Raw genomic sequence first — 14,884 nt, 5'->3', positions numbered from 1 at the left:
GCTTAAAAATTTGGAACACAGAACTTTATTAACCCAAAAGATCAAAATGAAAACGAAAACAATATTTTTACTCTCTATTTGTGGAGAAAAGTCTATTCTGACGTCCTTCTTGGCTTTATGTGATTCCACTGTCTTTTTCCAAGCAGAAAATGGCAAGTCTTCAGGTTTCTTTAGAAATCCAACATTTTTTTTGAGGCAAATTAGGCATCACATCTAATACAAGTAAAAAGCCTTTGATCCTTGGCATTATTAGAAAGTTGCTACTCTTTAGGGTGAGATGCCTAAGGTTGTCTAGGTCATTCTATTCAGCTGCATAAGCAATTCCTTTGATGGATGACTGGTTTTCTACAACACTAGCATTATTTCAGCAGGAGAAGGTAGTGTTTGATGTTTTGCAATTCGTATTACATGTCCATCGAACATCTCCGGGCATTACCTTGGGAGGAGGGGTTAAGAGAAGGAGGAGCTGTGGCTGAAGACATTTAATAACAGAATGAATGGAAATTCAAAGATCCCTGTGCAGTCAGCCCTCAGCACCTGACTGTACTCCCCTCTCCCCAGCTTTCTTTCGCATTAATTAAAAATATTACAACAAAATTCTCATAAAATATATGTAATTTCATTTAATTTTAGTCACAAATCAACATCTTCAAAATGACGAGGATTTTGACAGCTTGCAAAGTAGTGAAGACCCTGAAGACTGGTTTTGGCTTTACCAATGTGACTGCACAACATCAATGGAAATTTTCAAGACCTGGCGTCAGGCTCCTTTCTGTCAAGGTAATATTCTCATATTCATTGCTTCTGATAAAATGGTATGGCATGTAGTTTAGTGTGAAGCAAATATTTGAATGTAGTTCTGAAATGTTATTAATATTTACTTTACCATAGAACCTACTGATTTACCTGATGCTTATTTTTATCTGCTCTGAGTAAAAATACAGCAATATTCACACACTACAAAAGGAGGGTCACAATTCCTGTTAACATGTAAACTGTAAGTGTTCTGTTTAGAAGGCAAATATTTTAAAAGCTTTTAGGGCTCTATGTGTGCCCAGACACTACTGCTCACAGTTTGGGTTCAAACATGGGGTTGCTTTTATTCATGAGCCACATGACGGTGTGTTAAGCCCCTGTTCTATATTGTCTCACTGTAAACTTTTATCTTTTCAAATCTCTTCTTTTCTCAGAAAATGTTTGAAAGGAAAATATCTGATACTTGCAGATCTTCATGTAGACAATGATTTTTCCTTTTTCCTCTTAGCCCTTCTTTAGAAGGCCAAGTTTATGAGTTTTAGTTTGCAGAGTAAGACAGAGACAATTAGCAGCTGATAATTCTGTTCCTCTGAGTGTATATATAACTGAAGAGCAGGTCCAGGAAGGGGACATGAAGTGCTCTTCCTTGCCCCGACCCCTGAATTATGAGAGTTCACCAGGCTTCTGTTCCTTTCTGTACCTTTGTGAAAACATTTATTACCAGAGAAGTCTGAAGCTACTCCATGGGAACTTTGACAATACAAATCACCTGTTGTGAATATAAAGCTGGAGTAATCTCAGTAGTTCCTTAGTAGTAAGAGCTATGAAAAGTGAAGTAGAAAAAACCCCCAGACAATGTCTCTCAGTGGATATAAAATTAGGTTGTAATATTTTTAAGTATTCTGCTTATACTTTATATGTCCACTGGGTTGACTAAAAGTCCTTCAAATGGTTCAACAGATTCTACTGCTTAGGTTGCTCCAGTCAGGGTTCAATATGGTTGTAACTGAGTGACATCTGTAGTGTTTAGCAATGCCCATAGATTCTTATGGCCTCCACTGACAGGAATGGGGAAGGCACAGGAGTAAAAGGAAAGGAAAAGAGAGAGACAGACAGAAAGAGACAGGAGGTAAGGAGTGAGAGGTGGGAGGTGAGGGTGGGAGAGGGCAGAGACACGCGCACGTGCACACACACACACAAACACACACAAACACAGAGTGAGAAAAGTAAGTCAAGATCTCAGGATAAAGTATTAAAAAATCTACCATTTTAAATTAAGAAACCCAGGAACAACTATTTTTTTAATTCAGGTTAGTTGTAATAAGAGAGCAGAAAGGAGAAATGTTCTAAAACATCACCAAAGACACAGTGAGGAGCTATAAACTATGAGAGTATCTGGTTTCAGTTTAGTGTGAGTGATATGTCAAAGGTACTCATATATAACTTCAAAGAGAATAAATAGTAATGAGAACAATATTGCCTAGAGTTAGACTGTGGAAGGTATGCTGCTCTCAGGTCAATAAACACTGGCCTCTACTGGTTGCCTTTCAATGTCTTTGGAGGTCACTCTCCCCTTGGCAACAGAGAGGGTAGGTTTGATAACAGCAGTGACACATGTGTACTTTTATGCGGCCCTCCCTTGCATAATTGTTTGTGGCTAATATTTATATAGACAGCTATATTTCACTTATCAGAAGAGCAACAAATTTCAAGGTGCCCAAATTTAAAAACAATTTGATATGGCTCTGGCCAATGTTGCTCAATGATTACAGCATTGGCCTGCTCACTGAATGGCTGTGGGTTTGATTCTAGTCAAGGGCACGTACCTGGGTTGCAGATTTGATCCCCGGCCCCAGATAGGGCGTGTGTGGGAGGCAACCAATTGAAGTGTCTCTTTCACATCAATGTTTCTCTCTCTCCTCTCCCTCTCTCCCTGCCTTCCACTCTAAAAATCAATGGGAAAAAATATCCTTAGGTGAGATTAACAAAACAAACAAACAAATAAAAAAGAATTTGATATTAAAGATATACATGATCAACCACTGTAAAATATTAAAATATGAAGGTTTTAGAAACCATAATCTCTTTCTGTTAGTAGTGTAAGATGTTCAGTGCTCATTATTACATTCAGCCAATTGTAATTGATTTGGATTCTAATCCCTTCTCTGCATTTATCAATGCTCTAAACTTGGTCAAGTCATATATTCTCTTCAAACCTAAATTTTATCATCAGTGTGTGGAAATGATTCTTTATTCAAAAGATTGTGTGACCTTCACACATGATCAGTACTTAAAAATCTATAAAATACTTTAAAAGCAAAACTGTATAATTGAAAAAATAAATTCTGTTCTATGCCTTTCAGTAGGATTTAGTAGAGAGTTAGATCAGAGTTTTTTCATGTTATTCGTGGGCTACACATCCACAAATGACAAGATATATGATACAATTTCTCAAATACTTATAGTGGTGATTTTTTTCACCTTTGCTTTATATAAAACCTATCTTTAGGAAGATATCCTCCTATCTAATAAAAGAGTAATATGCAAATTGACCATCACTCCAACACACAAGATGGCTGCCCCCATGTGGTCAAGGATGGCTGCCCCCATGTGGTCAAAGATGGCTGCCCCCATGTGGTCAAAGATGGCTGTCCCCATGTGGTCAAAGATGGCTGCCCCCATGTGGACACAAGATAGCCGCCACAAGATGGCCAGCAGAGGAAGGCAGTTGGGAGGGACCAGGCCTGCAAGGGAGGGCGGTTGGAGGTGATCAAGCCTGCAGGGGAGGAAAGTTAGGAGTGACCAGGCTGGCAGAGGAGGGAAGTTGGGAGTGACCGGGCCTGCAGGGAAGGGCATTTGGGGGGGACCAGGCCTGCAGGGGAGGGCAGTTAGGGGTGACCAGGCCTGCAGGGGAGGGCAGCTAGGGGCAAACAGGCTGACAGGGGAGCAGTTAGGCATCAATCAGGCTAGCAGGGGAGTGGTTAGGGGGTGATCAGGCTGGCAGGCAGAAGCAGTTAGAGGCAATCAGGAAGGCAGGCAGGCAAGCAGTTGGGAGCCAGCAGTCCTGGATTGTGAGAGGGATGTTCGACTGCCCGTTTAGGCCTGATCCTACTGGGATCAGGTCTAAATGGGCAGTTGGACATCCCTCGAGGGGTCCCAGAGTGGAGAGGGTGCAGGCTGGGCTGAGGGACAACCCCCCCACCATGCACAAATTTTGTGCACCGGGCCTCTAGTTGCTGATAATGAATTAGACTCAAAGATTATGAAGCAAATATTTTTTCCACAATGGTGAATTCATTTCCAAAAGGCAGGAGGTACAACTTAATATCCTTTTTTATTCACTCATTAATTAATTATTTGACAAGTAAACATGAAACTTTTATCCTGATAGTATACAGATGGAAAAATAAGTGGAAATAAATAGTTAATGTAGATAGTCTCTGATTTCAAGAAACTTACAAATTTAAAACTCTGAGTTCACAAGTCTTGGAAAGTAGCCAAGAATAAACGATTTTGTTTTTACTTGCAAATGACTTTGGAAATTGAAGTTATTAAATTAGAAAGGTTAAGCTCCCTATGAATAGAAAAGGGTCCAATAAATACTGCTTCTAACATTAATCCACTTATTTTTAAAAATTGTGACTTGTGTTACAATTAAGGCAGGAACCTAACTGTCTGAGTATCCTTGTCTCTGGCACTTCAGATACAAATCAGTCACAGGAATCATTATTTTCTTTGAAAGGTTTTCATTTTGTAAGATATTATATTCTGATTCTAACATAGAAGTATCTATTTAGTTCAGTCTTGAGGAGCTATTGTGATTTGATTAGAATTGGCAACTACAAAAACTCCTACAATTAGAACCATTTAGTTATATTGTAGTAGCTTCAAAGACATTCACAGAAAATAGATTTTATTGTTATATTGGAGCCTCTGTACATTGTAGAGGTGGGATATGGGTATGATTATCACACACTTTAAAAAAAATAACTGTATTATACTTTTACTAAAGATAGGTTTTAGGACTGGATTTCATCCATGATAACCCAAATTATTGAAATAATAAATTAATGTTCCAATCCCAAGTGAGCTGTTGCAGAATTAGTTGGAATAGATGAGCAACTTTACATTTTTTTGTTGGACAATATTTCTTTAAATTGGAGGTGGCCTCTTTTTTGAACATTTTCATTTATGTACTCCACATTTCATAGCCCTCTTTCTAAAGTATAGACTCATTTGTTTGTCATCAACAGATACTTTGAACTTCTTGTCATGAAATCTTTGAAAAAGCAATAGCTGAACAGAGCTTAGACTAGGGTGGGGGAGTGAGATAGCTAAGTGCAACATGGAAGGAGGCTCTCGCTACCAGGACCAAGGATGCCTTTCTTCCATGTTGCATTCGAGGCACCACACTCGCCTCACCGTAGTCCCAGCTCTGGGTCAGAAACTAAGGATTCAGGTGAGGGCAATGCCCAAAGAACTGGCACTAGTCTTGGCCTCATCCTTCCCTCTCTTGCTGATGATGCCTGGAGTTTCTATGTAACCATGCTTAGCCAGACTTACAGCTGTTTTAAAGGCTAATTTAGAACCCACTTCTGTGGAAATAGAGAACATTCCTCTACCCTCACATCCTCTTTAGAAGTTCTTAATAGTTCTGATTTGTGCTAAAGGTGGGAGTGTAGTAGAGTGTTTCCAATATCTCTTAAGCAGTGATCATACCAGAGGTCACTTCAAGGTTGCAGGAGTTTTCTATGTAAGACTGAGCATGCTCCATGTGACCAGTATTCCTCAGGGTTTCTACAATGACAGAGGATTGAAGACTGCTACATGGACCAGGGTCACACTTGGTGTTGGACTCTTCAGCCCTGGTGATCTCAAGTTTACCCTTGATTTTCTTCATCTGGCCTAAGGAGTTCAACTCATGAAAGTATTTTCAACTCCCCTCTATTCTTTTTCTTTTATTCCCAATTTAATAAATGCTACATAATGGTCTTTAAAATTCCATAGAGAGCTCATTGATTAATGTGAAGCTCTTACAAATGAATTAGTAGGGTTGCTGTATCACTAAGAATTTTATTGAACAAGTTTTTTCTATGATGTAGAATTAAATAGAAGATCATTTTACTTTATTATTATAAAGTAAAAATTACCAGATAGCATTGGAGATACCTCTCAGATTCAGAACATTGTACCACATAGCAGATGTTAATAAATCTACAGTTTTTAAACATATTTTGTAATGAAATATTTCTAAGTGCCATATTTTATTTATAATGAGAAGCATAATTGGAATAAAAATCACTTATAAATCTGACTCATTTGTTTATAAATGCCCAGAACAAAGAAGTATTCAAGGAAATCAACCTCGTGTTTTTTCCCCCCCAACACTGGCTGAAGTTTAACCAAAGGCAGATGACTGAATATTAACTTGGGATGTTGTAAGGCTTAATTGATTACTGCTGTTACAGTATTTTGAAATCCTGAAATGTTGACATTATAACTACAGCCAAGTCTCATTAAATATTCTGGAGAGCAAATTGTGCTGTAATTCTGAATTGTGAGGACCCATATTTTGAAAGTGTAACTTAAAGAATAAAAAATAAGCTTTCATGTATCAATCCAGAACATTCCAAGATTTTAGCTTTTTACCATATTACCTATGCAATAAGAAACTGAAATAAATTCTGGCTTTAAGCTTCCTTCTTGCAAATCTTGGCTCAGATTTATTTGATTCTTAAGAGGATGAGTACTGACATGAACTACTAGCTCAGAATCATGAGATAAGCCAGAAATCAAACATGTTATATAGCTTTTGGCCTTGGTGAAAATGAAATAAACACATGGGGCTTCTACTTTTTCTGATATGCAGATAATTTACATATGCAAATAATTTACATGACAATCTTACAGGAATAGAGTCAGATTCCCAGAGTAGATCATTTTTATTTTCACTACTAACTTAAGAGGTTTACTGTAGCAATAATGTTTTATATTCAGATCTTTTATGAAACTTACTGCTAAATTAGCCCAAGGCTTAGTCAGAGAAAGACAAGTGCTGTATGATTTCACTCACATGTGGAATCTAATGAAGAAAATGAACTAACAAGCAAAATAGAGATAGACTCAGATAGAAAGCAGGCCGACAGCTGTGGTTAGGTGGGGTGGGTTGAAGGGAAGGTAGAGGGATTGAGCAAAAATGAAAAAAATGAAAAAAAAAAAACACACCTCATGGACACTGCAAACAGTGTGGTGATTGCAGAGGGGTAGGGGGTGAGAAGGTGAGGAGAGGGGGGAGTAGAGGAGGGTAAAAGGGGTATAAATGGTGACAGACCATAGACTTGACTTGGGTGGTGAACACACAGTATAATGCACAGAAGCTGTGCTGTGGAATTGTGCAACTGAAACCTGTATAATTTTGTTAAGCAGTGTCACCCCAATAAATTCAATAAAAAGAAAAAAATAAATAAATTAGCTCAAGAGGCTTTACATCCAGAACATTTTACTGGTGAATTCTCACACCCGGGGGAAGAAACAATGCTGTACTTCCCATTTCAGAGATGTATAAGCACTGCAGTCAGCACAAGGACACAGGAAAGTCTGTTTTGTACAACTATACATGTAGCAAATCTGGTTAGAATTATAATTGGGCCTCAAACATCACATGGATCATTTTAATTTGGCATTTTTGTTACTGTGCTTATAAATCTGAAGCCATAGTTGTTTAACCTGGCTTCAGACTGCTCTAAATCATTTCTCCTGTTGTAATTTTATTGCTTACTCAAAAGCCCATTTATATACTGCACTTTATCTTAATACAAAATAAATTATATTTTTCCTTTCCTTTTATTGGCTGCATTTTGAGAACACATTGTTTAAATCAAAGAATCAGTAAGGATTCTTGTTTTATATGGCCATTAGTAATGCTTTAGGTAGGATATTTTAGGGCAATGCTGTTTAGAGTTGACACATTTCTTGCACTTGAACCAAAATATTGTCATGTATTTGGAACAGAATATTCTGTTTTTCAATTTGTTTCTTTCTCATATATTCCTGCAAGTCCCACGTATGCAAAAGTCTAACGTGATAGGTGTTCACCATAAGCAATCTTAGACTGCAAGGAAAATATATTTTTGATTTGTCTCCAGTGTTTTGAACTAAAAGATCCAAAGAAAACTGATTCAAAGTGAAGAATCAATATTCTTGAAGCTAGCTCACAATGATGCCGGGATGTGGAATGATAAATGAACAAGTGGATGATTTTTAATAACAATACCGAATGCAAAGGACAAGCCTAAAACAATAATAAACACAGGCTGTTTCAAAAACATTTATAGGTTAAATTATAAATTGTGTTTTAATGTTGACTATTACTTCCTAAGACTAAGCCCTCTAAATCAGCTAAGCACAGCACCATGGGCACACTTTCAAAGCTTTTTGAAAGGGAATTTGGTTGTGTGACTCCCATCAATAGTTGTTGCATTTTGCTTATTCTGGAAAATGCTTTGAAACATCTACACTTGTAAACTTGATCTCAAACAGAGCCTCTATAGAATAAAAGCCTAAGCGACCATTAAGGCTGAACGACCAGAACAATGGGTCGCTATGATGTGCACTGACCACCAGGGGGCAAGTGCTCAATGCAGGAGCTGCCCCTTGGTGATCAGTGCGCTCCCACAGGGGGAGCGCTGCTCAACCAGAAGCTGGGCTTTCAGATCCACAATATCTGTATGCTTCGGGCTAAAAGAAATCAAACTATAAACATAAACTAGTTTTAATGCATTTTCCTTGCTATCCATATTGGTTATAAATCCCTGGGCTATTTTTTTGTGGGGTGTGGGTGTGGCAAGGGCTTGTTTGTATGTTTTGCAATTTAATTATATGGATGGGAAAAATTGTAATTCTGAAAAGGTGTATGTGTTAATTGCAGATACAATTTAAACATTGGTTCAAGGTCAATCAAGAGATTTTTAGAAGGCATAGAGAAATACGTGTGTGTGTGTGTGTGTGTGTGTGTGTGTGTGTGTGTGTGTGAATTACATTTGAGATACTGACTTTGTGCTTCTTAGGCTCCCAAAAGTGAATGTCCATTCTTGAACAGTGGCCAACTTGGGGGCACCTAAGGACCTTGGGCTTTGACTGATGTTTAGGGGCTGTGTCAAAGTCACCTGAAGTCTGGGATAATTCTTTTCTTTAAATATATTTTTATTGATTTCAGAGAGGAAGGGAGAGGGAGAGAGAGATAGAAACATCAATGATGAGAGAGAATCATTGATTGGTTGCCTCCTGCATGCTCTTCCCCCCCGCCCCACCCCGCCACACACACACACTGGGGACCAAACTCACAACCCAGGCATGTGTCCTTGACTGGAATGGAACTTGGGACCTTTCAGTCTGCAGGCCAAAGCTCTATCCACGGAGCCCAACCAGCTAGGGCTGGGCTAATGATCATGTTTTGGGGCTATACGAAGAAAGAAAGCACTCAGGTGTCCTGCAGTGCTCTCCATTAGAATCCCCATTAATAGCAGAACTTTATTTCTTGAGACTCTCCAAAGCCTTTGGATTCTTATCCTAAATTCGGATTCTTACAACCACATGAGATTTAAAAGTTGTTATTTCCAAGAGATATTAGGAAAAGTTGAGAGAGAGAGAGAGAGAGAAGAGAGAGAGAGAGAGAGTCCAATATCTTCATATTAGACTTAATATCTTTGGACTTGAAAGATTTGTAAGACTCACCATTCCTAGAAAAAATATTGAATAAGAAATCTATGTTTCAGAAAATAGTTCAACCAAAAAAATAAGACAAGTGAATTAAGAATTTCAAATGTGATTAAAAGTAAAAAAATTTATCAAATATAAAATGAAAAATAAATATTTAATAGCATCAGTATTAAAATAAATAATGGGGAAGGTGGGTATGGAAGAGAGTGTGCTTATCTTTCTTTTATAAATTTCCTTTTTCACTGAATTCATTATTTAATCATTTAGCAGTATTCTGCTAAACAGTTAGTAGATTATCTGACTAAAGTAATTTTACTAAAGTGCGAATAAAGCTTAATTATGATATAATGGCTTTATAAGAAGAAATTGCTGTATCCACTTACATCTCTACTTGGTGGAATATGGAAGAGAAAATACTGTTGGAACAGGTGTTCTTTATTCCTTTTCCTAGTCTCCAGGAAATAGATCATGTGGAATTAAATACAGCTATAAATTGTCCATCACTTCTCATCTTTGTGAGCAGAGCCTAGGAGGGATAGTCTAAATATGACTGAGAGCAAAGCAGGAGTGTTATTTGCAAGCCAGTCTGTATCTCTCAGAGAAACAAAAGTAGAATTATGCACCATCTTTGCCACCTGATAACCATTCATTCATTCATTCATTCATTCATTTAGTATTATTCATTTAATTAGTATTTGCTAGGTATTTAATACTAGTAGGATTTTAGGGGTGATAATTACACCTTCCCCTCAACCTCTAAGTTTAGAATCTATTGAGAAATAAGACATAACATTCAAACAGACAGGAATCAGATAATCAGATTTATTATTGTTTAAGTTGTTTGGAAAACAGGGCTTTTTAATATGGAATATTAAAAACAACAACAAAGAAAAACCCAGAGTAGCCAGGTGGAAAGAATGGTTCTGTAAGTATTCATATTTTGAAAGGAGGAAAGCTGTTCTCCATATTTAGTGAGAGCAAACCAAAGTAAAATCCTTCTCAATTCTGCCAAGATTAAACTCCCCTTAGAATTTGTTGCTTGCTTGTATTGCTCGGTAATGATTGGTTCACAGAAGCAAGCTATACTCAAATTTCTTAATGAGCAAGGTAAATAATACATGTTTATTGAATTAATTTTGGTGATTAAAAAGTTAATAGTTTTTAGTGTTCAAAATAACTTTTGATCCCTTTTGAATTAGATTTAGACTTTTCATGTCAATCTGTTATGGCAAATACATATGAGAATAATATGAGAAATGTAAAATAATTTTTCTGCAAGATTCATTTGTATAAATTATTCTAAAACTAAATTGAATAATAAAAGATTTTCTTCCTTTACTCCTATATTTTAGAATGAAACAGTTGGTTATGTATTTTAGACACCGCCTAACTCTTTCATGTGGAATAACTAGTAAAATGATATAAATAATCCTTTTGTTTTGAATCACCATGATTATTTGTCTTAACTCTGCCCAATATGTATCTGAACACTAATATGTTTATTTGATTGAACACTATTATGTTTAATATGCATATCCTGGTGTAACCATCCACTGACCTTTGCCTTCTCACTCCTTTATCCCTCAATGTCACATCTCTTTTTCACCATTAAATGAGACTACATTGAAGATATTATAGAAAATCACTGTTAGTTAAACATAATGAAAAGACAACTCAAAACAGCTACTTGCTTGTTTTTGAATTCATATCTCAAACAAACTAAAAAAAATGGATGTATAAAAATACATTTTAAAATGTTATTATCTTCAGATTGATACTCAATGATTCTTTATCTAACAAAAATTAAAAGATTGTCTACCCTGTGCCAAGCACTGATGTAGGGATAGGAGGCACACCAGTGGACTTCAAATTCAAAATTTGACATGAGTTTTTTTCTTTAAAATTTTATTACTTAAATCATGGATGGAAAAGAAAGTGTGATTTTTTTTTTTTTAATTAGAGAGTCATCTCCTGGGTGAGTGATGAAACTTTTTGTTTCTTTGTACATCCCGGTGCTTCAGTGTTGTTGTTCTTGAGGTTTCCTCTCTTTTATCACCCATGTGCATATCTAGCCCTTTTACTACATGGGTGGACTGGGGACATTTATCCATGTATTTCCACCATGTAAGCTCTGGAAATGTTGTGACTTGAATGTCTAAACTGCCTTGTTGGAATATTCATTAATTAAGCACTCATAATAGAGGTTCTTTATTTTGTAGAACTCATATTTATATAATTTTTTGGTTATTTTTCCTGACATTCTACACATGTACATATTTATCTTTATCTGAATTTCATTTGCATTTTCAACATTTACAGTACCACAGTGCTCTAGCAGTAGACACTTAAATTATAACTTAATATTATAGTCTAATTTCTAGGCTCTGGGCCTTTTCTTTACTAGAACTGAGGCTACTAAAATACCTTGCGATAATAACAAGGTGATTTCTTTTGGATTTGTTGGAATGAAATAGCATTTGGGGAACTCTTAGCCAACAGAGGGGATTCTAAATAATAGCTCTTTGTTCAGAGTTCCTCATAGATAAGTCAATTGGCACTCATCATTTTAAACTCATTGGAGGACAATGGAGTTAAGTGGAATATAAAGGGTACTGTGGGCAATACACAGAAGCCTTGTAACAATATAGTGTGTAGTTGGAAAGGGGATTGGAAGGTCTATAAAAGCTGCCAGAAAGAACAAAAAATATAATTAAAGGAGCAAAAAGACCTATTGAGCACAATCTCAGGGACTATTCCAGGCAACAGTAAATGTCTCCTCAAATATATCTTTAAAAAGTGGAAAGCCAAGTGGAAAACTAGTCCCATGGAGAGAGGAAGGAAAATACCAAATTAAATTGTAGGAACCGGTAACAGGAGTTAGATTTGCTTATGTTAATTTTCATCTTTCTTTAAAACAATTAGGTGGTGGCTAACACATAGATCAGATAATTTGAAATTATTAGATAAGAAGAGGATGAAGTAGAAGAAAAATATTAATGAGGTAATATTTTTAGGCAAATATGGCTCAGAATAGGATGGATAAACTGGTATATAGAAAACAGCTGGAATTTACACATTTTGTGAACTGAGAACAGTTATTTTAGGTTCTATCAAAGTTGTTATTTAAGAAAAGGTTTTTCTTTTCCCTTCCATTTTATAAAAGCATGTAGGATATACATGACTTCCCTGGGAAAAGAAGCTAATACTTTCAGTAGGAAATATTTTTTGACAGTGAATTTTCATCACCTGGACCAAAGAGTTTCACCTGGTGAAACTGTTAGAGATATCTGGGGAATTTTCCCATTAAACATACCCTATTGAGAGCTATCACCATAGACATTTGAAGAGCTTATAATAGTCTTTGGAAATATACTAAGCATTACACTCTTACTTTCTAAAATTATCAACCTCTGTCTTGAATTATAAATAAACAAATAATAGTTGAAACATTAAAATTCTATATAATAAAAGGCTAATATGCAAATCGGCTGAACTGTGGAACGACGGGTTGTTATGACATGTACTGACCACCAGGAGGCAGACATTCAATGAAGGAGCTGCCCCCTGGTGGTCAGTGCGCTCCCCCTGTGGACGTGCCACTCAGCCAGAAGCCGGGCTCATGGCTGGCGAGCACAGCAGTGGTGGTGGGAGCCTCTCCCGCTTCTGTGACAGCATTCAGGACCCCTCGGGGTCCCGGACTGCGAGAGGGCGCAGTTCAGGCTGAGGGACCCCCCCATCAGTGCACGAATGTCATGCACTGGGCCTCTGGTATGAAATAAGAATATTAGATTAGTAGAAGTGATGTGCAAAGGTGATTTCTTGGATTCAGGAGCAGAGTTCAGAACTCGTACATTAAGCTGATCTCTGCCAGCCAAGTCTTATCGTTACTTATGTTACATTAATTATCATGGTTTCCTTTGTGCTAATTCCAAAAGCTTTTTTAGTTTAGTGGCTGAGAGGATAAACCACAACTATTGAAAAATAAAGTGTCAAGCTTGAAATGTCAAACACTGGCTTCCAGGCTATAGATAAAACAAAACTCAACTTCAAAGGTAATTTGATATGCTAAGAAAAGGGGAAAATTTTTTTGAAGAACTCTATCGATGTACATACATCCACACACTCACACACACAAACACGTATAAAATGTGCAGCATAGCACATTTTCAATCTCTCTCAGAAATATAAATTTGAAATTCATGCATTGTACCACAGACTAAATATATAGACTGATATGTTGAAAGAACTATCTTATATATAGCAACTGTAATAAAAACTACTAAAATATTCTTGTGTGTATATAAGTTAACTAGAGGCCTGATGCAGGAAATTCGTGCAAGGGGCTTGGCCCTTGCAGCCTCGGTGGCTTGCTTCAGCCCTTGTAGCTGTGGCTTTGTCTGGAAGGACATTCAGAAGGTCGTTTGGCTATCCGGTCTAATTAGCATATTATGCTTTTATTATTATAGATGTGTATGCACACACACACACATAAACAATATTTAGGCCCTTGATGTATTGGTTTAAAGATGCACGCTACTTTACATTGAGGAACAATCATTCCAATGTTGAAACTTGTGTACTTTGCACATAAAAAAGGCATTGAATTTCTACAGAGAAAGTCACTATAGAAAAATAATGTTATTTTTCTTTTTAACACTTGGAAAGCTGAGTGCATGTTATAAAGCTAGAAGATCTTAGAAACAGAAATCTAGAAATAATGTATTGATTTCCTGCTGCATACCATGATGTGTGTGTATGTGTGTGTGTGTGTGTGTGTGTGTGTGTGTGTGGTGGGAGTGGAGGTTGGTAGCAGGATACAAAAAGACTTGATACTGTGGGTCCAGTCCTAAAATGTGAGGGAAGAAAAGCAGAGGATGTTTTTATCTTTAATGATCACATTTAATCGCTGCAGAGAGAACAACAGTACAATAATCTCCCTTACTTCACCTATCTCAACTCATGGCCAGACTTGTTGCATCTACAGCCCTGCTTATTCTCCCAATCCCTTTGGAAGCAAATCTCAGATCTCATCTTATTTTGTCCTTAATCATTTCAGTACTTCAATGTGTATCTGTAGAACAACAAGGACTCTTAAAAATAACCATAATATCATCTTCAATCTTAAAAAATATACTAAATATTATTATGTAAATTTTCTCGATTATTAGAGTTTTTAAAAAATAGTTTATTTCTTTAACCATGTTCCAATTATTGTGGGCCAAGGAGGTTTTTACAGAGTCTAGATTTTGCATCCCAACGTGTGGTTAACACATTTCTCTTTCTCCTGAACTTTATGGACATTGAGAGTTAGGTTTAAATTGTTTCAACAATAGAATTTAAAGTATGTATGAGGAGTGGATAAAGCCTGCTTTTTAGATAAGTTCCTCTAATGGTCCCTCTTGTAAGCCAA

General features: G+C 36.8%; 1 protein-coding gene across 1 annotated transcript in view; it reads left to right on the top strand.

Moving 5' to 3' along the window:
• The first annotated feature begins 645 nt into the window (after positions 1-645).
• CPS1 (carbamoyl-phosphate synthase 1) overlaps positions 646-14,884 on the top strand; it is a 110,056-nt gene continuing 95,817 nt past the window's right edge. Inside the window, exon 1 of the mRNA XM_008145205.3 lies at positions 646-780. Coding sequence (XP_008143427.1) covers positions 655-780 — 126 coding nt within the window. The 5' untranslated portion in view covers positions 646-654. The remainder of the gene's footprint in view (positions 781-14,884) is intronic.

The sequence above is a fragment of the Eptesicus fuscus genome, chromosome 11 (assembly GCF_027574615.1).
Source record: "Eptesicus fuscus isolate TK198812 chromosome 11, DD_ASM_mEF_20220401, whole genome shotgun sequence".
Taxonomy (NCBI): domain Eukaryota; kingdom Metazoa; phylum Chordata; class Mammalia; order Chiroptera; family Vespertilionidae; genus Eptesicus; species Eptesicus fuscus.
This window is presented reverse-complemented; position numbering and strand designations above follow the sequence as displayed.